The 27,125-nt window shown below is 37.4% G+C and overlaps 1 protein-coding gene across 2 annotated transcripts in view; it reads right to left on the reverse strand.

The window, feature by feature from the left end:
- The window catches only part of BAZ1A (bromodomain adjacent to zinc finger domain 1A), a 69,896-nt gene that overhangs the window by 7,701 nt on the left and 35,070 nt on the right, over window positions 1–27,125 (reverse strand). Inside the window, exons 9-21 of one of the 2 annotated variants that reach the window (XM_086613248.1) lie at window positions 25,971–26,137; window positions 25,069–25,164; window positions 23,365–23,503; window positions 22,761–22,907; window positions 19,873–19,968; window positions 19,520–19,744; window positions 18,695–18,860; window positions 18,352–18,456; window positions 17,008–17,132; window positions 14,777–15,382; window positions 11,454–11,617; window positions 11,125–11,279; window positions 8,566–8,714 (exon numbers count right to left, since the gene is read on the reverse strand). In XM_086613248.1, the coding sequence (XP_086469374.1) occupies window positions 8,566–8,714; window positions 11,125–11,279; window positions 11,454–11,617; window positions 14,777–15,382; window positions 17,008–17,132; window positions 18,352–18,456; window positions 18,695–18,860; window positions 19,520–19,744; window positions 19,873–19,968; window positions 22,761–22,907; window positions 23,365–23,503; window positions 25,069–25,164; window positions 25,971–26,137 (2,340 nt within the window). The remainder of the gene's footprint in view (window positions 1–8,565; window positions 8,715–11,124; window positions 11,280–11,453; window positions 11,618–14,776; window positions 15,383–17,007; window positions 17,133–18,351; window positions 18,457–18,694; window positions 18,861–19,519; window positions 19,745–19,872; window positions 19,969–22,760; window positions 22,908–23,364; window positions 23,504–25,068; window positions 25,165–25,970; window positions 26,138–27,125) is intronic. The other variant, XM_086613249.1, reaches the window with a different exon arrangement.

Consider the following 27,125-nt stretch of genomic DNA (forward strand, 5'->3'; position numbering starts at 1 on the left):
AAAGAAAAAGCAAAATGATCAAAATTCTGTTTCAAATATCCAAGTTAGACTTCTAGACATTCTAGACTATGAGGTAAGGCTCTGACTTTCAAATAGATAGCAGCAGTAAACTTGGATAATATCAAAACTTTTGTCTTATCTCTTCAATACTTGAGTATTTTCTCCTTAGTTTCCAAGCTGTTGAAGCCATAGGATTTTACTCTTCAATACCAATTCAGCTTAGAACTTGCACATATGCAGGACAAGAGTAAGACATAAAAGTCTTACTCAGGTGTCAACCTGAAAACCTAACAGTTTGATTCAATTTATAAAGTATAAATGAAGATTACTTAAGATTAAAATAAATAAATAAATCACACTCCCAATTTACTTTCCCTGGTAGGTACATTCTGAAATCCCAAAATATTTATCTTTGAAGGAAGTGCCTGGTATTAAACAGAGACTGCACTGGCAAAAGACAGCTTAAAGGGCTCCTCTCACCTGCACTTGTCCCTGTCCCGGTATAGTCTAGCAGACAACCTTTCAGCTCCCTCCCCACACCTCCATGCCTTTATTCCTGCCCTGCGCTCTGCCTTCACAAGAACCTGCACGTCTATGTGGTTAACCAGATTTGGTGACTGGTCTGGTTGAAATATAAAGGTGTCCTTGATATCTTATAAGCAATGTAGCAAGCACATGTGAATCTGTAGTACACACTTAGTGGCAAAACAAGTAAGACCTGGGATCCTAATTAAGGTAGAAATAAAGGTGAGGGAGGCAGGGGTGAGAAATTATATTGTATTTTCAGACAGGTTTGGTTTGCAATCCAGGCCACTGAAGCAGCCAAAACACACGGAGAACAGTGAGGGGGGCAGTACCAAACAGGAACGACTAGCTGGAATTATGGAAGCAAATGCGCTGTTTGAGGAACTAGAGAAAACGAGAAGGTACAAATGACACTCCGCACTGCTGCTGAGCAGAAACAGAATTTCTTTATGAATGTTGAAAGCTATTTCTTGCGTTTTAAAGCAAGAAAGTTTAAGGAGAAGAAGACACAACATAGCAGTACTTTTGATTATAGAAATGCCCAAGATTTCCCTTCTGAAAGTCCAGTTATTGCTGTATGATCTCTAGCTGATTAATGATGCACTCCAGTGTAAAATGCCACCTTGCCTGCTGCACTAGTCACAGTTGGCACAGGAACAGCCTACGATCCACCTGTCTGCCAAATGTCTCTCTAATAACAAATAAAATGAGAGGAACAAATAAATATCTAATAACAAATATCTAATAACAAATAAAATATCTAATAACAAATAAAATATCTAATAACAAATAAATATCTAATAACAAATAAATATCTAATAACAAATAAATATCTAATAACAAATAAATATCTAATAACAAATAAAATGAGAGGAACAAAAAGGACACTAATTGCTCTCCTGGCAAGGCTTTTCTGCCTTCTCATCAACTGGCTACCAGGATTTGCCTAATCTTGCATACATTTGCATTAGCAGCAAGCAGCACAAGGGAAGCGATGGGAGAAGGCAACACAGCTTCATAAATAAAATATAGCCGCTCCCGAACTGCTAATACAAACTGGATTTCCTAAAATTTTGTATTTCTTCATCCTTAGGTCCTTTTCACAGCACTGCTGTATATTTCTCATTGTAGTTCTTTTAAATTCAGTAAGAAGAAAATTAAAACCGCTTGTCAGGACACCAGACTCTAACGTGACACCCACTTCAGTTCTGCTGCAGATTTCTACTATAACTCTGGCAAACACATTTTATCTTAAGTGTATACATAGTTTGGCGAGCATTTCTTTTGCCGACAATGGCAGCTGGAGCATTATTACTTTTTTTGGCAGTTATTTCTAGACTGGATTGGTTCACTGATAATGTTCATCACACAACACATCACACATTTGCACTGCAAAACTGCAGTTGCAATATAGAGATAAAAATTACTGCCCACGACCTGCTTCAGCAGGTCCTGCTGAAAGAAACACGCTAAACGACACCTGCTGTTTCAGATCCCAATTTGTAAAATAAGAACAACACTTTTTTCTTCCATCCATCATCTTTCTCATCTATATTGTTAATTTGGAAGGAGAAACAGCCTCTTCCTTTGTGTCTGAGCAGCTCTACATTGCGCAGTGGGATACTCCTCTGTCGGCTAAGCCCTCCAAGCCTTGCTACAATGCAAATGAAGTTGTTTGACAGATCTATGCACTCATCTATCAATAGCTAATTGAGTTCAGGGAAGGGTTTTCTATTTTAGTATTTCTAGAAAGGATATGCGGTTGCACAATGCTGCAAAGTTTTTTTTTAAAAAAAACACAACAGGAGCATTAAAAGGAAGGGGGAAGGGGGGGGAAAGGATTATGTGAACATGCAGATTTCTGTCCCAAAGTGATAAAAAGAAAATACAGATCTTTATCTCTGGTTGCAGAAAACTTAATAAAAAGAGAAAGATACTTTTTGTTTGTAAAAATCTTTGAGCTGTATTTGTTTTACTAGCTATGTTTAAACCTTCGTTTTCAATACCACAATCCTTTCAATGTAAGGAACTGGCTATAAAATTACTAAACTTCAAAAAAAACAACCAACAAAAAAACATCAAAACCTGGTAAATATTCAATACTTTCTAATTCTTAGCAATATAAGTAACATTTAAAATTTAACATCTCTCTGACTAGTCTTGTCTTCCACTCTCTTCCTCTTTTTATCCCCTCAGTGGTTTCTTTTATCATCTTCTGCATTACCTAACATTAAATTCATAAAGTTATTTCAAATACCTTTTTGAAGCGTGGTGGACTATTTCTTAATTAATTTTTATAATCCATACTTGCGTAGTCTAAAAGTGTAACTAGAACAGTGGTTCCCAACATGTGCACATGGAAAAAGGTAGGCAAGGAAGGGTAAGAGAATAATGTGCATGGAGGAACTGCACATCTCAGAATTTACTTTGACTCCCTCTACTAACGGAAGGCTTAAACTGGAAGCTCAGACCTACCCTCCCTTACCTTTCTGTCCATCTCCAGTACAAATGGCTATAGAAGCAGCTTACTGACCGCAGGTTTCTCTCTCAGCAAACTTGTCTGGTTTATGCTACCGCAAACCTCCTAACATCTCAAAAATATAGCCAGTTTATGGGCACAATCCTCAAGGACCAAGAGAACTGGCTCATCTGTCCATGTGAAATGACATACTTGAGATATTTTTCTTCAGGAGCGTTCCTGAGTATTAAAATGATGAAATTACTCTCCCAGGGAGTAAAAGCCATAGTAAACCTTATCGGCTCCCAATGCAAGGTCCCTTCTTTGACTACCTTCTCTGAGGGTAAGCAAAAATTCTTCATCAGAAAAGACGACCACTTCTACCTTTGCTGCCTCTGCTCATGAAATTCCACAAGGAATTCGGCACAAATTCAGCACTGGTGAGGCCGCACCTGGAATATTGTGTCCAGTTTTGGGCCCCTCGCTTTAAGAGAGATATTGAGCTCCTGGAGCGAGTCCAAAGAAGGGCGACTAAACTGGTGAAGGGGCTGAAAAATAAAACTTATGAGAAGTGGCTGAGGGAGTTGGGGCTGTTTAGCCTGGAGAAGAGGAGGCTGAGGGGGGACCTGATTACGGCCTATAAATACTTGAGAAAAGATGGTGGGGAGGTAGGGGAAGGGCTCTTTACATTAGTGATGGGTGATAGAACAAGAGGAAATGGACATAAGCTTAGTCAGGGGAGATTCAGGTTGGATGTTAGGAAGTATTTCTTCTCTGAAAGGGTTGTCAGCCACTGGAATAGGCTGCCCAGGGAGGTGGTTGAGTCCCCATCCCTGGATGTGTTTAAGAATAGGGTGGATGATCTACTTGAGGATATGGTTTAATGGGGATTAGAGATGGTTGGACTCGATGATCTCTAAGGTCTTTTCCAACCTAGAAATCTATGAAATCTATGAAGTAATGAAATCAGGAGAACAAAGCATGCATATATATACTAATCCTATCCCAGTTCACTGCTGGAAGATGACTGATGCTATTATGATGAGGATAATTACAAATAGAAAAGGAAACAACTTTGGGAGCAGGGGGAACAAAAAGAATCAGAATCTAGAAAGAAAGGAATGGAATGAAGACAAGCAAAAAGGAGTGAAAAAGCTGTATTTTTTTTTTTTTTGTCCTGCAAGAAGTACATGGCACAAATTAAAAAGGAGGTAAAGGGTTCCCAATATCAGTTACAAAGGTGCTCCCATGAATTAGAATCCAACTTTTCGTATGGAAATCTGAAGGATGCTTAATGACTCGAGTCCTGCACTAGTGCAGAAGGCAGTTGGTTGTTTTTTTTTTCCGATGGCTGCCTCACTGGACTCCAGGGCAACCAAATCACTTCATCATTTTATACCTCAATTGTCACATATATGTAACTGGAATGACAAGACCTACGTCTCCGCTGCAAAGTATTTTGAAATGTAAGGAAAAGTAATTTATACTCAAAAAGAAGCGAAATCCACAACAAAAATTGCTTGTATTTTTTCCCTCTCAAAAATACTTTATCTGCAAAGTAGCACTTCAGAGTTTCCATCAAACAGCTATTAAAAAAAAAAAAGAGAGGGCTTTTTTACATCATAACTCAGCATTTTTGCAGCAAAAACGTGCTGCAAGCTGCACCCACACCCCCACACCCCCACACCCCCTCCCGCCTTTTGCCATTGTCCCGAAACACTACCTTGGGCTGGACGGAAGGAAGGAAAAACATTTTTTTATAGCTTATGTGCAATGAAATGCATTCTAAACCACAATTCCTAATTAAGAAATGCATCCAATTCAAGTCATGTCACATTTAATCACCAGACAACAGAAGATCAGCACCCATCTAGCAGCTCTGCAAGGCAGAGGGTGCTGTTCCTGGGGTTTCTAGATCTCCTTTTGCATGACTATCTTCCGTGTCAGCCTTTGCTTGCCCTTCTACTTGAACATTTGGTATGCACCTCAACTCTAAACTTATCAGAATCACCAGCGAGGCTCTTGGCAGCCCGATAGAGCCTCAGAACAAAAACAGAGCAGAGAGGAGCAGCTGGTCCTTTTATTGCTGTGCTGGGTCCCTTTGTCTGCTCCGCACTCTGGAGGCCACCGGCATAAACCCGCCAGTGACTGCAGTGAATTTCACTGCGCTGTCTTTAGTACTACAAGCTGCAAATAGAGTGAAAAACTCAAATTTGGTACGTATGGCTCCGTTCCCTAATAGCAACGGAGCACAGTGAAAGGGGGGCAGACAGAGAAAAGCAACTCTGCAGCCAAGGCAGTGACTGAGATAATGACAAAGACAAAGCACCTTTGGTTTGGTTTAAAGCAGAAACACTAGGGTAGTCTTTTACCAAAACAGTTCCCCTGTACTGCTACCAAAACTAGAACTCCTAACACTTGCTTGACTTCCGATGTTTTCACTTCAGTGGCAATTAAATCAGCCTGAAAAGTTGCAGTTGTCAGGTTTAACATTAGAAAGAGATATGCGGGCATTTTGTCTAGGGGACAGTTCCATTAAATAATTGGAACAATTATTAAAAAAAACCTCCTGTTAGAAAACAATGAGTGTACAGATACAATGATCTATACAAGAACAGGCAAACAAAACCAAAAACACCCACAAACCAAAACCCAGTGGTTACAAACTAGAAGCTAATTTCTATCGTCAGAGTACTGCTGGCCACTTTCTAGAGGGGTCAATGAAAGAGGGCATCACAGTTCTGAGCACAAGGCAGTCCCCAAGCAAGAAGCTATGTCCATTTTTTTTTTAAAAAAAAAAAGCCACTAACACCTCCTTGTCAAGCTAAGTAAACAACTTGTCTTTGCTTGTTATACATATGCAAGTTGAAACCAAGAAACAGAACTTGCTGCAGTAGCATGCAAAGACATTGTTTCCAACTGAGGAGCTTAAGTTGAATATAAGATTCTGTAAATTTTACACTCTTGTTTTTTTTAAACGTATCTGAACCACTGAAGAGTTATATCCAGAAAGGGTTGCATTTGGAACCACTGCTTGACCTCTGAAGTGCCTAAGTTCACCAAATGCCTCTCTAACACACAGGTTTCCTTGACACTTTGCAGTTGCACCTTCTGGTCACGTGCAGAAGTTCCCAAGTCAGAGCACCTTTCATATAACTAACTGCCTAGCAGCCACAAAATTCAGTAGTGAATAGGTGCGCGTTTTAAGCTCCCTTTACTACAGAGCCACTCAAAGCCACTGCTCCTCCAAGAGCTGTCTAGTGACAAAACTCAAGTCTTGCCTTCATTCAGACTCATCTCCTGCTAAAAGCGGCCCATTACGCAACTGAAAACACGAGACGCTTGGCACCAAAGGTAAAGCAAGGAAGAGGGAACCTGACACTGTCGATTAATGGTTAGGGCAGTAAGCCACAGCAGGAGACTGGGGATCCTTCCTGCTCCCTCAGCTATGTAGGTTACTCTATATATTACAGTCCTCTTAGAGCGGTACCATTTTTCAGAGCAGAAGAGATGCACCAGCTCAGTACGGTAAATGAACATGAGAGATTTAAGACACGCAAATCACATAAGATTGCTTTCCTTATACACCTTCTTTGTCCATGGTATAAAGTATCTAAAGGAAGACAGGACGCCCGAGTTAAAAATCGAACAAGAAACCTCACCATCATTCAAAAGGTCGAGCAAAAACATGAACCATCATTAGACAATGGCAGAGCTTGGACCACTGAAAAAAAGACACAGGAGATTGCTAAAAAACTTTCTCTCCAAAACTTCAGGAACACTTTTTTTCTTTTAGTGTTTTTCCTCCTAACTCCGAATGCCTGGATCTATGGCCATAGCCTACTAATAGTCAAGTTTTTCCCCTAAAGGACACACTATAGTAAACTTACAGCTGTCAGCAAGATGCTGTTGCCACAATACTCTCAGAGTCTGGAAATGGAAGCACATACAGCACAATGTATTTACAACCTGAACATGCAGAGTAAATACAACAAACGCTAGACGTACTGCCAATTAACTGTCCCACGCACATGTTGTAAATCTAGTTATATAGCAGGAAATAAGCCATATCATGCCTGGCTTGGAAAGGGCAGACATGCTTGAGTTGACCAAACACTTAGCCAAGTAAAGCTTTTAAACAGCTGCCGTTTAAACTACTCCTGCACTCACCCCTTTCATCTCAATCATTTGCTGCGTTTCCCTCTTCTAGAGGTCACCACACTGATAACGAAAGCCTGTGGAAGGGAACCTATGCCTGCGTGTCAGAGCCTCTGGCACAAATCTAGCTCACACTCATCTTCAGTGGCAACAGATATCCAGACACCAGACTCCACGCAGGAGCAGCCCAGATGCAGAAACAGTTTTAGGTCAACGGTGCCACGGGGCACTAACGTCTACTGTCAATACACCAAAACGTGCATTTTCATCTTAAACCACTGCAGCAAAATCTGCCAGAGCCTAAGGATTTTGTATGCAGTCATTATCAGAGGAGAGCGTCAATTTAAGAGGACATGTAGGGGTTCGTGGAGAAGCCCTGGTACGTGCTGCTCTGGCAAACCACGCTGTGCTCCCGCGGGTGAGAAGTAAAGCAGTCCAGCCAAGCGGAGTACAGCTCGTCCTCGGCACAGCATCCAGAAGGGAAGGCTGGTTGAGACAGCTGCCTCAGGAAGGACAAACCACCATTACATGCTTCTCCAAGACAGAACCCCAGTTTTGAATTGCAAAAGGATCCTAAGGAATCCAGACCTGAGAGATCACTGGAACACAAAGTTACTTCATGCACTTTGCATCCCCTCTCTCTCCCCACCAAGAGCACAGTCAGAGGAATTCCAAGGGAGGGATATGTGTTAAAGTCAAGCTATAATTGTGCTTTGGTTTGAATTTGTCTTGCAACCTTTTATTTGCAAGTTTTACAGCATAAACACAAAACTTGAGGATCTGAAAGGTTGCTATGTAAGTCTTTACTACGTTTTACTGTAAATATTCTGTTATTGCTGAGCAAGGTGATCCAGATAAACCAGGCCTATATTGCTTTCACAGAAACAGTATAAAAAGGAGTACATATTTTTACAATCTAAAAAACACACAGAAGAAACTCAGGGTATAGTTACATGATACATTGGCCTCAATGGTAATGCTGAATTACAGAGCATTCCCTCAGAAAGCTAAGGGTACAATTTCTACCTAAGGGTATGATTTGCGTCCCAATGCATCAGTATAATTGTAGGGCCATATAAACAAGATTACTGAAATGATCCAAGTTAAATAGACATGTATTTAAGAGTTAAATAAATCGTTACTTAATTAATACATGTAATTCAGCACATGCAGAATAGTTAGAAAAAATATTAATATTTCCTCATGATCCGTGGCCTTGTAAACCACCAATCTAACGTTTAATAATTTTACAATGGTATATAGCAATAGATTAGTTATTTGTTCTTTTACCAAACACATCCATCTAAAGCATCCAGCCTTACAAAAGCAGCAAGTGGGTTGGTTTTTTTTGTGTTTTTTTTTTTTCTTTTTTACAAAATATTACACAAAATTAGAGACATACAGTTTCAATTCTGAAAGCTTACCAAGAGGTGCTTTGAGAAACCTGCGCTCAATTCCTTGTTCTATCTGAAGCAGTGCAGATGCCAAGTAGTGGACCACATTATTAACTGGCTGAGGAGTACTTGTACTTGTTGACGCAGCACTTGGAGCTTCAGTTTTTAATCCCACAAGTCTAGAAATAGAAATGTATTATATTACCTTTTTTTTAAAAAACATACTTTGAATTTAACACCATAGATATTGGTACAGGTCTTTATCCACAGTAGATTTTAATTTTTGCTTCATTTATATGCATGGACTACGGACATGAACAGATACTGCACAGGCATGACTAGTTATCCCAGTTCTTGAGTTTGCTTAATTAATCTAGTTAATACAGATACCTTCATTACCTAAAGATGATTTATCTAACTTTCAAGAAACGTGGATTACAAATTTTCATACAACTATTCAGATTTCCAGAAGATTTCAAGCAACATCCATCAACTAGTTTATGACATATTTCTGTGGAGAGTATAGTCCCAATAATTCTTCAGTGAAAATGTGTAGCCTTTTAGTGTACTTCCATCTGCAGAATTGCAACTACATATATCCTCACAATTAATGACATTTTTTGAAGAGAAAATAAATGAAATAAAACCAGAAAGTAATTTTGGAACGTTAAATCACAAATTATTAACTTATATGTTTTAATCCTTGGAGGATTTTTCTAAAACACTAACTCTTCATGTAAGGGAAAAAAAAAAGATAGTTTTCTAATAATACAGCCTTTGACCAAAAACCAAGTAACCATTTCAAAGTGTAGTTAATCTTCCTGAACCACAAACACAAGTATAGCATAGGAGAGCTACTCACACTAATGAAAATAAAATTCAATTTCTACTTGTTTTGTTTTGTTTTTTTTTAAATAACTCATTAAGAGTGTCTGGATTCTGCTTTATTCTGGTGAATAAGTAATGCTTTTGGTTGTCCCTGTTCTTTTTTTGCACTTAAAAGCTGTTCATTATATTTTGCAGTCACACACATTTTGAGAGCCTGAAAGCAAACAGAAAAAAGCTGCACAGTTATTTACATTTCACTAGTCAAACTCCAAGGTCTTAATGAGATGTCACTCGCTCTGAGGTGGATGAAAAGCCCAGCATCAAAAGCAGTCTGTCACATGATTTCAGAATCTCATAGTCTCTGTTTTAATATGCAAGACTTTTTTTAGAGCAGACTTTATTCAGAAACTTTGACAGAGTCAGTATCAAATGGGTAAAAAAAAAAAAAAAAGAAGCAACAAGCTTCTGCAGTTGAACTGAGAGTTGGCAATAGAAGCAAGTGCCCAAGGTAACTGGAGACAGGCAAATTTTAGCTCCTTAATTAAAACTGTGGAATATTTCTATGCTGTGGTTTTCAGGAAGCAAATGTCTGTAAATTGTGTCATTACTATAAAGAAGGATGACCCTATCCATTTTGCATGCAACTAGAGAACTCTGATCCAAGGGGCAGCCTTACATAAAAATACTAATTCAACAAACTGAAATAAAAAGGGAAAAAACTTAAAGAACTTTAGAATTCAAATTCCTATACACAACACAGCAGGTGACAGTCCACTTGGAAATACATTTCCTAAAATAAAAGCCTAATTGCAGAAAACCTCACAGAATACAAACTGGTAATGCAGTAATCACCTCCAATGAACCTTTTTTCCTTCAATATTTCAACATTCACATCCCGTCAAGCATATAATTTTGTATGTATTAAGGTAGATCTTTATTTCTGAAAAAATGTAACTCCTGAGAATTAAATATTTAGAAATCCTCAGTTTCCATAGTTTCTACAGTTTGATTTACAACAATCACCAGTATAGAGTCCTTCACTTGTCTCAAAAGCTTGTTTAAAAAATAAACAAAAACCAACAAAACACTTTTATAGTCACAACACTGTATGATTTGAAGTTTCCTCTCTTTTACTATGTTGCAGCTTGCTCTACAGAAGCAGCATCATTCATAAAGTTTAAGATTATATCTCTGTTTTGCTGTAGCGCTAAAGGTTAATCCAGACCATGGCCTGTTGCGTTCATAGCTCTAACTGTGACTCATGAAGAGGTACACTGGCCACTTCAACCAGTAATTTGTTACTATTACCATTTTCCGTTTCAAACACTCCTACTCTTTCCCCAAAGCGTTGGGGTTTGGGTTTTTTGTTTGTTTCGGGTTGTTTGGGGGTTTTTTGTTTGTTTGTTTGTTTGTTTTTTCCCCTCCTTCTGGAAAACGAAACAGAAATTGCCAAATTAACTTTTCTCTGCATTTTAAATGATTTTAAAATGAATTCACATATTCCTTATTTGATAATTAATGTTCACTTTTGAGCAGTGTAATACACGAATGGTACAAGTTGTAAAAACTGGTGTCTTAGTCCTATATGGTAATAGAACAGTATCATTTAGAAAATAGAAACCAATGCAAAAATCTCACGTTTTATAACTCAAATCTTAAAAAATACCATTCCAAAGAATTTGAGAGTAAAAACAATTTGAAAGTTAAAAGTAGAGCACTGCTCTAAAACTAAAGAGCCATTACGTAAACCATAGCTCTTACCTGTCTTTCACAATAAACTTATCCTGATCATCCGTTTCCATTTCTTCAGACTCTTCATTCACAGTTTTAATTATACCATTTTCTTTGTTTTCATCATTCAGAAACTCATACCGCCCATGTTCTAAGGCTGCTCTCCAAGCCTGTCTGTCTGTAACCTGAAGCAAACACACAAACTTAGAGTTTCTAAAGAATCAAAAGCCACTTTTAGTGCCAATTACCGTCTACACTTAATTATGCTTTCAGTAAAACATAGCATGCAAGAGCTCTCATTTAAGCTACAGACTCGACGGCACCACTATGCTTCTAGGTACTCTACAACTCCCAAATACCTTAATAGCTCCCAATGTTCCTTGGTAGATCCTGTCTTCAATGTCCAAAAGAAAGTCTCTAAGTCTCAGTTCAAGCTGCTTCTCTGCAGATATGTAAGATCCATCGTGGGCACTCACCATCCTTCCCCGTCCTGAAGGAGGTCTGATGTCACTTTGAGGTTTGTCTGCAAAAATATCAAGTAACTTCAAGTTAGTGGACTTTATTCCTGAAAGTAGCTGCTGGTGGAGGGAACAAAAGTAGTGCAGGGCAGAACAAACTAAACACACAGGTTCAGAACTCCCTTCCTGTAGTGACAGCTGGCAACACCAACATCTCCATGTCAACTAAGGCATTTGATCCAGCCAAGCAGACTACACTTTTAAGGGAAGACCTATAGATTAACATTTGCTCATCCCAACACACAGGATGAGAAATTCTTGTCAATTTAAAAGTCATTCATTTGTCTTAAAATGCTTTCTGAAGTAGTACGTAATCAACAACAACTCTCTGCTATAAGTGTAAGGAGGAAAAAAAAACACCAATAAAAATAATTAAGTCACATCTCTAGTATTTCTCATATTTGATGGCCCTTACTTTACAGAACTCCTCAGCTTTCTTTCCTGCATGGATCTTTATCAAGACAATCTTTAGAACAAGCATGTGAAACTGACGATCGCAAAAACTAACAGAACAAGATACAATCCCTTTTAAAAACCCAACTTTAAACCAAAATAAACAGATAAAAATAATAAGATGACACAGGTACAGACTAGGCTGACTGTGTCCTCTAATTAAAGGCAGGGAAAAAAGGAAGAAGACAGCAAGAAAATTTATGAAAAATAAGGGAAAAGCTGATGATGGGCTGTCAAGCAAAAACCGCTTTAAAAGAGAACTGAAAAATCATGCAAAAGCTCAAAAGCCACAGGAAAGAGCTGAAAGTATGTCCAGATCCTAAACTAGTGCTTGCAAATTTGCATAAGTGGCAAATGTTTCAGTTCACAGGATTTACCTTAAATCCTGTGAGTGCAGTGAGGAGGCGGTACATACAAGGACATAGAGGTATTTCATCAAAAATTACCATAAAGCTATTGTTAAGGAAGCAGACGATGAATTTCTAAGATCCTCTCAAGTGCAGAAACAATTCTCTGTAACTGGAAGTAACTATGCAAATATTCTCAAAATGTGTACAAGCATATTCTGATGTCTGGATGTGGGAAATACCATTTTTGGTTTAAAAGAAAAAGAATAAATCAAGTGTTTTTTCTTGAGCAGAACTGAAACAGCAGCAATTGGCTTGCAAATAATTGATGAGGAAAAGGTAACGGGTACTGGAATAACATCAAGTAACAGCACATATCAATTTTATTTCCATGCTTTTTTGAGTGGGAATTGGAAAAAGAAGAAGGGTCATCTAGAGCATAAGAGAACCATGGAGTAGTTCTCACTTGTCCTACAAGTCATTTGAGTGAAGGCAATAGGGCAGCAGCTGGAGTTCACAGCAGTAAAACTCTCTCCAAAATACAGCTACACTTATCGCTACTGATCACACACACGGAGACATTGATATTGGACCACTGCATTTGAATTTATTAAAGTGAAGTTCAAAGCTGCCTTTTTTTTTTTAAAAAAAAAAAGTCGATGTTATTCTATAATTCTAACAGAGAAAGAAAAGAAAAACCTATGATTGTAGAAATCAAGTTGCTCCAGGGCAGAAAGCAACACACAAAATACAGATAAAGGTGTGTATGCAGAATTTTATCAGTGATTGGAGCGAATGCCTTGCCAATACATGCCAAAATACTTGGTGCCCTGGTTTTAGCTGGGACAGTGTTAGCTCTTCTTTTTAGCAGCTAGAAGAGCTCCGTGTTTTGGTTTTACTCAGAGGCTCGCTTCTGAGAAGAATGCTGATAGCAAGTTGATGTTTGTGGTTGGACGTGAAACTCCAAGGACTTTTCAGTGTGCCAGAGTGCAGAGGCACAGCAGAATAAGGGGGACACGATTCCCCTTGTGATTTATGGTGGAACTTAAGATTGAGGGCCAAACTGGCCAATTGGTATTCCATATCATGCAGCGTCATGCCCAGTATAAAAGTGAGGGTCAGCCGGAGAGAAGGGCTTTCGTGCTTTGGCTCTTTCGCCGCTTTTGCTCTTTTGCGCTTGCTGTGCTTTCACTCTATTGCTTTTTTTTTTTTCTTCTCTCTCTCCCAGTACTCCCACTCTCAGAGTACTCTCTCTCTCTCTCTCTGCCCCTCTCTATTTTGGGGCCTCCCGTTTGTCTGGGATTTGCAGTTTCGGGACGAGACAGGCTTCGCATACGAGGGGGTGGTGAGCATCTACACTGTGTATTAAATCATCTGTATTAAATTGTTCTTATCTCAACCCGCAGGTATCCCATTTATCCTTTAATTCTCTCCCTCATCCTTGGGGCTGGGGGAGGGTGAGTCAACGACTTGGGCGGGGGGGAGGGGGCGGTTTAGTTGCTGGAGCAGCCTAACCCACAACACTTGGCTAGGAGAAAAGGGAAAAAACTCTAAATCCTAGGTCTAAGATGGTTTTAAGTATACTCATACACTTTGAAACCCATAAAACCAATATTGCTCTGCAGATGTCTCCTCCTCCTGTAACAAACATCTGCCAAAAGAAAAAAAAGGGGAAAAAAAAAAAAAGAAAAAGAGAAAATAGTACCACAGAATCCACTGCACTGATGTTAAGTCACAAAACAACCAACACAGCTACACTATTGTTTTCCTCCCAACGGTTTTAGTATGACCCTGCAATATGCTATTATTCCCTTGTTCACAATAAGCCAGGAAAGGCTTTTGAATAATTTCATGCATTATAGTGTTATGAAAGAACATGTCCTACTCAACAAATTGAGGTAACAGTAATTGCTTCCCTTTGTGATGTTTCTGTTTCCAGTGTCCTGTCTTTGTGTCTCCTTTCATCATACTGGAAATGAGGACATCAGATGATCAATACTACGATTTACCTTTAGCAGATATTAATCTTTCTTCCCCAGTTAATCTTTTTCCAAAGCTCAAATTACTTCCTAAAGATGTTTTAAAGTTAATCCCGTTTTACTAAGCAGTGAGATAACAGAAAAATAATTGGGTTTTTTTAGCATAAAATACCAGAAAAACACCACAAAGATCCATCAGGACAATAAAAAAACAAAGAAAAAAAGAAAGGAAAAAACCAAACTTGTTTTCCATAGAGTGAAACAATACTTTAGAATAATCCTTATTTCTTAGGAATTATAGTTCAATGAGAATTAGAGGCTTCTAGAATATTATATAGAAAACACAGCAGTGGAAGGACATTAAGATCAGGAACCTTTCAATTACCTGGAATATGGAATTTTTCCACAGGAAAACTGCTTAGTTGCTCATATATTCGACTTTTCTCTTGTAAAAGAGTTTCTTTTAAGGCACTCTCCCTATGTCCTCGGGAATTGAGAGCCTCTAGGAGTTGGTCCAGTTGTTCCCGAGAATTGTAAAAGCACCAACGGTTTGGTTTATATACTGGCCTTGGCACCTCTACAACAACACTGGTGTGTGAATCTTGGTCAATATTGGAGGTAGATTCAGAGGATTTCAAAGACTCTCCAGTTTTACTGAATACCTGAGGTTGACTTGTGCAAGACTGTACACTATTCTGAAAGGAAGAGGTTCGAGGCAACAACATGTCTTCTGTGAGACCAGAGTAGTCCTCTTCTATAAACAATCCAGGAACAGAGGGGAAAATCCAGTAGCGTCGGTACAGACGGTCACGACCTAACGGGGTGATATTTGTGCAGGCTGTTGCATTCTGAATCTTTTCTAATAGTTCCTTCTCTTTCTTTTGTTGCTCCTGTTTTAAAGCTTCTTCGTCTTCAGCAGTAAGAGGTTCACTCTTTTCACAAGTGGTCTCTTGTCTTGTAAATTCTTTATATCCATTTTGCCCTCTCCTTCCTAAAAGATAAAAAGGAACAAGAATGATAACAACATGCTTATAAATTCTTTCTTTAACCAAAAACTCAAGTGAAGTGTTGACCTTACACTGACAAGGACCATCAGTTCAGTCAAGAAACAATACTGGTTTTATTAAAGAAAAATTTGAGTGGTTAGCTCCCTTCCCCTCGATAAAGAAGAAGCCATCTTTAGCATACTTTCACTTTGCAGAAACTCGATCAAGTCTCATTTACTAACATTGTCATTTTTAACACCATAAAAAAAACCCTCCCAAATTTTAAGAATTTAAAAATATGTTATAAAAGTATCTTACCATGATAAAGTAAAATTCTAGCAATTTCCCTATTGAATGCGAACTGTGTTTTGGACTTAATTTATCATACTTAAAATGATCAACTTAAACCCCTCAAAGACCTCAAGCAAAACCAGAATCCTTATATAAGAGCTTTTACTGCAAACTCAGTTACATTACTTTATCCAATTTTAAAAAATTTAAATATATATACTACCATTTTTTTCCCCCTCAACTAGTGCCAGCTGAAAATACTCCAGTTCACATCTTAGTTTAACAAAGAATCAGGTCCTGGTAGTTATCCAGAAAACTGTATCTTGTAATTAACACATGCAATGGTGAAATATGCCATCAGCACTCAATTTCTACCGATTTCCAGTGTGACCTTCTGTTTCTCTAATTGCAGGAATGAAATAATACTTGTTTGCCCTCCATGCACAGTGTCTCAAACATGAGCATTTGAGAAACTCGAAATTCTGTTTAAGACTTCACTGTTTTGCCATTAGAAAGCTGTAGTAAACATGCAAACTTGTATTACCGAACAACTCAGAATTTCTCTCCCAGTTACTGTTAGGAACTGCAGAAGTTTGCAACCTTAAGCCCACAGTGGTCCAGGACTTTCAATGGCACAGACACTAGCATGAAGCCTTCACGGGAGAAAGATACAGATGAGCTAACAGCCCAAAGCCATCAACAATTGATCCTCCTGTGGTAATATCTTTGTTTCGTTACAAATAGCAGGCTGTGCCATTTACTGCACCACAGTTCCTATTTGCACATTGCTGAGGAAATTAAATCCAGGGATAAGTCTGGTTGCATTCTTGTATAGAAGGCATGCTGCTTCATTAACAAAGGAAAACTAAACCCAAACACTCAATATAACAGGTTCTTTTAAAATACTCTTTGTTTCTGCAGCTTCCTAATAAAAAGAACCAAAACCACGCCATCTCCCATTAGATGAGACTCCTACAACTCTGAGTGCACTACCCGTAACTGTAGTAGTTTGTCAGGCAACAGCTTGGTTTGTTGTTTTGGGGGGGTTTGGTTGGTTGGTTTTAGGTTCTTTTAGACAAAACTGGAATCCAGACAGCAATTACGGAAGACAAGAAGAAACAGAAGCATAAAGAACATACAGCTGACCACTAGAACTACATCAGGCCACCTCAATGCACTTAATAGCCTGTTATGATCATGTTTTGGTGTTTGGTTTTTTTTTTTTTCTTTTCCTTTCAAAATCTACAGGAAGGATTGATACACTGAAGTTTACTATAAAACCCAGGAACTTCCTGTGTGCATATATGTATACAAATGAACAAATACATTATAGCATTACCTCTTCCTCGTTTTTTGTTTGGTCCCAGCTCTTCTTCATCCTCTGTCACTGTGTCCATGTCTTGCTCTTTACGTTCAATTTCTTTGCTCTCTGTACTAGTATCAAGGTCTTCCCGCTCCTCCTCTCTGATACAATAGAATAAACAAGAGATGACCAACTGACCAACCATGTATTAAAAGCTGAATGGAATGGAAGAAAAAAAAAAAACCCACCACACAATAGAACATGGCAGCTTCAACACAAACAGTACTTTCCTCTCAGAAGTACTTAAGCTGTCAAAGACCTATAACGCTTTTCAAAAATAAACTTTAAGTCATGGAATATGTTAAAATCCAGAAGAAACCCACTGAACTGTAAATGGAAAGTTCCATACTAAAGACTAAAATCCATTCTTTGGTATTCACCCTTTCATTTGAAAAGCATTACTAGTTTTGGTGACATCTTAGTGTAGTTCTACTGACCTGTATATTTTTTTTCACGACTGAAAAAATGTTTCCTTATTAACATGCACCCAGTTTCATAAAACGCTTGTTACACATTTTTCCCTCTTCTAGCAAATATAATTAAAACCCTACAGAACTACATGCAACCATTACAGGATAACATTTATTTCATTATTTTTTCTCAATTATAGTTTCAAAACTATAGCACAAATCTGTCTTTGGCTCATGCTCACCTTTTGCAAGCAGACTTATTTAACTAACTCCCTCAAACAGGTAAAGATATAGTGTTGTATGTATACTTTGCTTTTTTTTCTGGAATCATATACAGCTGCATGTGCATGAATCTTACGACCTGAAACCATACAATTTTAATAACAGATCAAAAAACTTGGGTTTATGGAAATCACCTGAGATGGCATTTTTTAAAAAAAATGCTGTGCTATTAAATGATTCAAACTGTTATGTGAGATCAGTATTACTCAGATTACAGTATTAGCTCAGATCAGACCAACTTCCTCAAATTAGAAAGTGAACTAGAATGATCTATTATGCACATTTTGATAGATATGAAATCAACTCAAGACAAAAAGTAATGCAAAAAACCCTCGAATTAGATTTTGTAAGTTTCTCTTGTCAGTAGGTAAAACTGTCGAGCTTTCAACAAAAGTATAGTAAAAGCTGATTTTAAAAATGATATCACTTTCATAAAGCAATTCTAGAATATTAAGGGCTATGTACTTAAAGTAAAATATACCTTTGTATACTAAGGTATATTTTATATACCTATAATATATACTTAAATATTGTATAATTAAGTCAATGAAAACTACATAAGTAAGGTCTGGCCACATAACTGAAAAGCGCTATATAACACATCGTGTTACTGTGATATATATCATACCCAACAGATACAGGATTTCTTTGCTCCTCTTCCTTCAGCTTTTCTTGTTTCTCTTTCATTTTTAACTCTTGTTCTTTTAACCTTTCTTCTCTCCTCTTGCGTATCCTAATAGCAAAAAGAATATAGAAAACCGGTTGCAATTTATCTACTATCTGATCTGGCCACATCTTTTTTCTTTTTTACTACAGCATCATCTAAAAGTAACAGTAACATGGGAAAGCACAATAAAAGTTTCACTCTTGTCTAGAGTCTCAAGAAATCAGCATAAAACACAAACACTTCTATTGTTTTTCATACTAATTCCTCAATTGCAAAAATTTAGCTTTCTGTATCCTAGTGTTACCTTGCTGCTGCTGCTTCTCGTTCTTTACGATGCTGCTCTGCCTTTAATTCTCTAAACTCCTGTTTTGCCTGTCGTAACACATCAACAGAGTCCTCAATGAAATCTCGAGTGGAGACGAGAGTCAGAAGTTTCCCACAGAGGGCATGAAGAATCTTCATCTTTTCTCCTAGTAAAATTCAGACAAATGTTTATATTTCATTATACAACAGATAAATAAGCCTTACTCTTACACGCTCCAGACTGAAGACTACTTATTCTTGAGTGAGAACCAGAGTCAAACATTTACAGTGCACCAGCTGTACTTGCAAAAAGGCATTTCCTCAAACACCTGCTTTGCTCAGAGATGTGAGTCTTTGTTTTTAATTTATTAATTTTTAGCACCAAAAGGAGAACTAAATAGAATATTATCTTCAAAACAGAGATAAAAGAACAGCAGATAGTAATTTTTTTTCCATTTCCAAATAATAAACAAAAGATCCAAACTAGAACAGCAATAAAAGCACGGGTTGAATCAAACTCTAGATGCTTCTCCCACAGACATTCCCTTCTTCAACTAAACCCAACATTTCTTAATGGAATTTAAAAACCCAGATACTCAAAAGTAATGAGACTGCCTAACTCTGCAATTTCTCATCTGGTGGGACCTTCTTGCAGAGGCCAGAGCACAGTGGGTTGGTATTGGTCTAGATGACCTCCAGAGGTCCCTTCCAACCCAAATTATTCTGTGATACATTAAGTTTTGACCATTACTGATCTGAAGCAGCTACAAAAGCAATCACTTGATAATTGATCTAATCATCTCTAGCATTTATTGTCTTTAATTACCTGGCAACAAATCATACACTGAGGTACTTGAAAGTTTCTTCAAGAGACCAGGATTACTTAATCTCAGCTCCATGCAAGCATCATCAGTAGCATCAAACCCTCCTCGTTTCTGGTAACGGTATTTTGCATTGGCTGATGTTACATCAGCACCTGATGCTAGAATGTGAAGTCTGAGAATCTCAGAAAGAGTGCAGCTATCGAGATCCAAGTTTTTCAAATTGCAGCCTACAGTTGAGAAGAATGAACAGTTATTTTATATAGACATTTACACGTATATAAATATTAAAAATGTGCTTTAAAATACAGATCAAAATAAGAACAGTAACAAAACAAGAAGTGAAACCCACACATACCCTGATGTAACTGGGGCCATGCAGCTGCCAAAGTTGCAACTGCAGACAGTGCAGATTTTGTGGGGTCTGCATCTTCATCCAAAGCCTCTGTTAAATCTTTAAGGAAATAAACACTTTATTCTAGTGCAAATTAAAACTTGTACTGTGGAGGGGAGGAAAGCAAGCCGTTTTTTTAAAAGTTGCAGACAAAGCAAAAAGAGGGCCGATATTTACGGAAGCATCAAACATAGTCAAAACTCAATTCAACATCCAAATTAAAACTTACATATCTTTAAAGGCAACTAAAAATCAGACTAAAAGCTAAGGACATGCACCACATGCTATACGCTGTTCTCCTTATACATAAGCTGTTAAAGCAACCACAATGTCTAAAACATGCACAATGGCAACATAAAAAGCAGCAAAAACAAATCCGTAAACACACTTGAAACCAAAACCAAGTAACAATGCAACACCTGTATTTCATTCCCTCAAATCAACCGTTATTTCCTACCACCATTTTGTTTTTAGGAAAGACCATCCAAACCAATCAGACATTTTGATACTGGTTATCACCATTCACTGTACTTTTAATCTGTAACTCAGATATAGCCTTAGTGTTCTGCAAAAATACAATTAGTAAGGCATTGCAAAGAAACCGTATTTCACCAAAACAAGCACCTGCACTTAAGAAGCATCACACATTAGCAAACTAACCAGGAAAGCAGGGCAGTGAAAGGCAGAAACAGCAAAATTCCTGTTTCTTAGACAAAAGTTTCCTTAGCACTTACAAGCATTTCTCCAGAGGGCTGGCAGAATTTTTTCAGTGTCGTATGCTGTTTCAACAATTTCACTTTATTCCAGTCCAAATCATTAAGGAGTTATAAAGTCACTGAGTCAATAAAGAGCCACAAATCCAAACTAAGACACATAAAAAGCAAATCCACAGAGTCTTGTATGATGACTGATGCTGTTTGAAAACGGTCAGCCAGACATTGCAAAATTAACCTCTGCACCTCTCCTTCTCACTGTATCTGTGTAACATGGTTTGAGAAAGCATTGGACACACCGCAACCCCACAGCCATGGTGTTTTCTGTTGCAGAAACACTGCTTGTACAGAATTTAAGTGAGAAAACATGCTGACTACTACTAATTTGGTTAGCCAGAATTACAAAGGTGAGAACATGTAATTCTTTCATGGGGAAAAAAAGATTTACAGGAAAACGAGAGTGACAAGCAATGAAATTTCAAAGGCAAGTGAAATATAATAGATAAGTGCCCTGCCCACAGTTCTGCAAAATCAGAAGAGAAACGGCAGTTTTTTTCAATTATCAGCCCCATATAGTCAAATTAAAACATGAAAATTACATTTTTTTCTGATCGGTCCTACGAATAATAAAGAGTCAACTATTCTATAATTACCTGCTAATGGAATCCTTGCTTATATTGCCCAAACAATGCTCTCATAGTTGAGAGATACAGTTTAATTGCTAAATTCAACAGTAATTAAAATACAGTCTAAATTTGTTGACACCATATCAAATCTCTAACTTTATTCAATTAACAAGGGCAGTCCGTATTGCTTAAGATAGTGCTTATGTCTTATATAAAGACGTTTTATGAATTGGACATAAATCTTATGCATGAGAATACATATAGTCTTCAAGGGAGAAATTAAAGGAATCTTCCTGTACCTCACACATCTGTCTTATGAGGGAACCACAGGATTCACTTGAGCTCAAAGGGGGGAGTGCTCTTATGTTCCTATCTACCTCTAATGACATAAAGACTAGCAGGAAGAAGAGTCCAAGGGTCAGCAAATTTGGCAGTCCATAAGCAAAGGACATACTGGACCACAAGCAGTGTGGCAACAGCTGCCTTCCCTTTCCACCAAGCACTGCGGGAGAGGCAAGAACTGGGAGAAACCTTAGACTTCACATTCAAAACACAGAAGGTAACTGCAACAGTAATATCTTACAATATTTTCAAGGCTCCCAGTTTGATGCTGCTTTATCTCCTCAATTACACCAACACACTGTCTTAAGAGACTATCACTAGATAGTTATCGAGAAGCCCTTTGCAAAGCACTCCACGTACCATCGGTGAGATCTTACAGGTACAACACTCTACAGAATGAGGCTTAGAGCATTCACAGACCATGGGCCAACTCACTAAGATGCCTGAACATAAACCAGAAAGAGTCTACTAAGGATGAAGACACACATCTAATGTCCCTGACCTCATAAATTTGGAACAAAGTTTGTACTTCCTTCTGATTAGTGGTTAGCATATACTACGTGTCCCAGAAAACATGGGCAGCTTTAGCCTTAGAGTGAAGGCCAAAGGCAGAGTGACTGTGAGATGATTTACTAGGAAACTACCAAAACATGGCACTATCTGGGAGATGCTGCTGCATACTTCTAAGTCTTGAAGGACAATGAATATTGAATTCTCTGTTACAGCTGTGCTGGGAAGTTTTAATTTTTAATTTAGTTAGGTCCAGAATTTTTTTTCTAGCTACAGATAAAGACCTTTGGGAAGCTTTAGGAAAAGGTCTCTCTTCCTGACCCTCAGGAGAAACATGTATCAGTGCTGAAGGAGAAGGAGGAAGGCAAAGACAAGTTTCCCTCACCTCCAAAACAGAAGCAGTGATGTTAAAAGCTTATTATGCTTTGCAGATATAATCATAGTAACAATGAGCTTGCTTTTTCTCTATTCCCCCCACACCTCACTCTCTGTGCCCAGTTTAAAGCTTTAATTTCAGATAAAAGAGAAAAAACAAGTCAATTTACATACAATACCCATGCATAATAAGACTAGGTTAAACAAAGGAATGCCATAAATCATGCAGTTTAAAGTTAATTCCAGTGGAATTTCAGTTTTTCAGCAGTAAAATTAAGGATCTGACCTTTGGTCTCAGCATCAGCTATTTGATCTTTGGCCACTTCCTCTTCCTCTTCGGCCATTGCCTGAAAGATGGCAGTCAGGAAGAAAAACAGCAATTCACATAGTGGGCCTTCAGTGTCATTTCCTACAAGAGCTTCCTCTAAAACTTCTGTGAATAAAGTTTAAGAAGCGTCACTTTTGCCGCAAAGTTGGAAAACACTTATGTACTGAAGAATGAAAACATTTTTTTCTTCCTTCAGGTATGATAATCAAGTTACTGTTCCATAATTTACTGCAAATATTCCTAAGGTGATGCTGTCAGAAAGAGTGCTGACAAAACAACATTATTTTCTTAATATATAACTGCAAGAATAAAGTACAAGCAGAAATTTTAATAAGTAGATTAACAGCTTCTATATTGACCTCCGCTTTGATTTTATAAACACTGCAGAAGTTGACTGTGAAGAAAAAACTGGATTGATATGCACATGTAAGCACCGACATATTAAAGCTGCACAGAACGTTTTGTAGCACTGGTACATGGATACACTTAAGAAGTTTGGTTGTTGGGTAGGAGAAGGAATACCACAAAATTGGAGCATCTTGCCACATAAATGACAACTTGCCTAAAGTCACTCCTTCAGGAAATTCATCTTGAAGATCAAAAAGTTCCCCAAAAGCATATAAAAACTCCAAAACCATCAGAGCATCACCAAAGATCTCAGGAGGAAGTCTCGTCTTCACTGGCATTGGAACAGGAAGTTCCTGCAATCCAAATGAGACAACTTAATATTGTATTTGGTTTCCACTGAGTACATAAGTGACTAAACCCAAACAGTCTATGATTATAAAGGAGTCTGTTAATTTTTTTTACATTTTACTGAAAATAGTTCTGCAAGACACATAACCAATTATCATGGTAACATCTGTGGTAGTAGTAACTTTAAAAACCAATAAGCATCCAAGGTAAATATTTTGAGATAAAAGTTTATTCACATTCATGAAGTTGAATGGCTCTGTATCTTCATTTAAATAAACTCAAATTCACTACAAGTTAAGAACACTGGCTCTGAAGATTGTTCCTTTAAACCTGTATTACTTCAAAAGAGTTTTGAATTTAAGGTTGCTGGAACTGTCCAGACAAGTAAAAATAAACATGTTCTTAAAAAGTTACTCATCATTGCTTGCAAAGACAAGCAAACAAAAACCCAACACATTCACATAAACACACACCCATCTAATACCAGGATATGCAAGATCATGTCTAACAATTGAGTGTTGTGATATTTGAGTCTTTGCATTGGTAAGGGAGTTATGATAACTCAAGACATTTTAAAGGGAGCTGATGTAACCATGTAAGGAGACCATTTGACACAGACACCACCTCCAAATCACAGAGGACAGTGTCTAACACTGCGTTTGACTTTCAAGTTAATATTTTGGTGTAACTCTTCAAGATTTGTCTTCACTTAATGTTTCTTAGCAGAGTCAAACAATTTCCAGAAGAATGACTCCTTTCCACAAAGGTGGTAGTTCACAAAACTTAATGAGAAGAATGCCGAATACCATACTTTCGGAAGAACGCAGTAAGGTATTTCATACGTTTCCCAAGAAGGGAATGTTTTGAAAAGCAGTCTATGGGTGGATCTTTCTTCTTGCTTCCTCACCTAAACTCATCTTTATTCAAATTCTTGTAAATTATCACTGTAGTGATGATACTACTTCCCCATCCCTCCTTTTTTCTTTTTCAATTGAAACAGCAGCACTGTTTTGCACAGCTTCCTCTTGTTTCAGCAAATCTTTTCTCTTTCTTCAGTTTCTTCTCCCTTGCTATATGCAGCTAAGAGTTTTCACTCTCATCCTTAGGGACCTATACAGCTCTCCTTGCAAATATATTCAATGCTCATATTTCTCCCAACCAATGCTATCACTTCAACCCATTTAGCACTCTCCTCTATTCCCACTTGTCCTCTTTGCGCTTCTGTTATGTTTCCCTGTGTATCTCAAATAAACCCCCGTCCTTGTGTTTCTTTTTTGCCTCCTTTGGAAAGTCAGGCAATACCTGACCATCAATACCTTCCACTCAGTAAGATTAGCACTTTAAAAATACATCTGTTGCACATCAAGACTTAGAACAGCCTGAAAAGTTCTTCTGGAGGGTGAAAATGCAGATGATCCTATTAGCATCACCACTGGGAAATATTACATGACTGCAGGTGATTCGCAACCCCTACCAGTCAGATCAGATCTAGATCTGCCTCTGCATTAGAGAAATCTAGCTTGAAGACCCTGTTAAGTACGAGCTTGAGCTATTCCAAATTCAATCATACCTTAAGATCATCACACTCCATATCTTCTCTAGGCTTACTCCACTGTTTCAGGTATTCCACATATTTTCTTTTTTCTTCACGCAGCTTCTCTCTTTCCTGAAATAAAAAAAGTCACAGTTGTATATAAAATATGATCAGATTGCCCTATTATAGTTTGTAGAACTACACCACTTACTATTCCAATCACACTGAAAAATAAAACAAAACCATATTTAATTAGACTGAAATAATCCAGTAATTTTTTTTTTGTATAAGCAGATAGTGGCAAAAATATTTAGAATTAAACCATGATGATACTTTGTTGGATTAGACTCAGAGTTTTGTTGGTTGTTTTTTGTCGTTTGCGTTTTTTTTTTATTTTGGTTTGGGTTTTTTTTAAACAGAAGCGGCTGAGGAAAACATATCTCAAAATAAGAGTATTTATGAGAGTTACCACAAAAAAGAGCATCAAAATAGATAGTGGATGTGGCTGTGGAAAAATTTGGTGGAATAAATAATTTGTTCATATTCAAAGTGACAAAAAGTTATTTAGCAATTTCCATCCAAAAAGAAACCACAAAGAAACGCAAAATCATTTAATATACTGTGAATCTGATGTAGTACAGTGTCTTTAACACTTAAGTAGAAGACAACCATCACATGAAATTCTGTCATGCATTATTGGCAAAAAAAATCCTCATCAAATTACTTCAGAAGTAAGTTCAAAGTGAACATTTTGTGAACTAAAATTATGATATAGAGAAGGTTATTCAGAAATACAAATCCATAATCGTATCAGATAACTGCCTATTCTTTTAAAGTGTAGCTCTATGAACTGAAAACAGTTAATGGAAAATAACTTGAAGCACATAGCATCTAAGGAATTGTTCCTATATGAAACACATATACTGCAAATGCATTACTTTTTCCTTTTCCATTTTGAGTCTCTCTTTCTCTTCTTTCTTCTTCATCCTTTCTTCTTCCACAATCTTCTTTAATTCTTCTCTCTTTTTTTCCTTATCTTCTTTCTCCTTTTTCTTAGCTTCTATAGCATTTGCCTTCTCTTGTTTTAATTTAGCTTTTTCAAAAGCTATAGAGGAAAAAAATAAACAAACCAAAGTTATTTCTTTCATAAAATGTTAATTTTATTTAACTGTGCTAAATAGATTGATCTATTTATAATTACCATATGAAAAAGATATTGTTATGAAGACTGAATTGTTTCTATGCCAACCAGAAATTCAATCGCTTGAAAGTTCTTTAGAGAATCAGAATTTTAAGATTAAGTATTACACGTTTCAGAGGGTTGTCATCACTGCAATAAAGACAAATTTCTCTGTTTTTATGAGTATACAGAGGTTTATTACTGGTTTATTTTTTTCTATCAAGTGACATATAAAGATGAGAACTGATTCCAACTGCATGTAATTACAACAACACATTTAGTAATGACTGCTTAATAAAAGCATGTCAGAACTAGGTGTGGCACGTAACCATGAAATATTTGTGACGGTAAAAACCTTTAAATAAGTGATCTTTAAATATTTATTACTGAATTACTGAAAAGTCAATATGTTTGAAACCTATTTAGTATTTCAGTGTTTTCTGTGCAAGTTTTACTTCTGTAACACAGTTTAAACAGAACTTTAATTGGTAATAAATGTTACTGCCTGAGGAGATCCAGATTTCTTTGTAGTTGTCTGCAGAAGAACAGCGGGATACAAATTTCCACTTTCTGAGGACAGACAATGTCTGTCAACTCACACACAGGCTAATAAATAAAAGGAGGTCAGGTGGTTTATAATTTTAATTGAATAAATAAGAAAGCTAGAATCACAAGTGAAGAAAATGGAAAAAGGATCCTTACTTCTATCACCAAGTGGATGGCACTCAAAAAAAGATCTGGATTTACATTTTCCTGTAAAACTATGAAAATGGACTAGATTGCTTTTAGGCATAGCTACTACACATAACAGCAACGGGTCTCACCCAGTCAACAAAATCACCTGATTCCCCCGTAGCCTTCTACATACCCAGAAGGTTTATTTTCCAAGGTACTTGGTATTTTGCTACTTTTT

Source organism: Tauraco erythrolophus, chromosome 6 (assembly GCF_009769465.1).
Source record: "Tauraco erythrolophus isolate bTauEry1 chromosome 6, bTauEry1.pri, whole genome shotgun sequence".
Taxonomy (NCBI): domain Eukaryota; kingdom Metazoa; phylum Chordata; class Aves; order Musophagiformes; family Musophagidae; genus Tauraco; species Tauraco erythrolophus.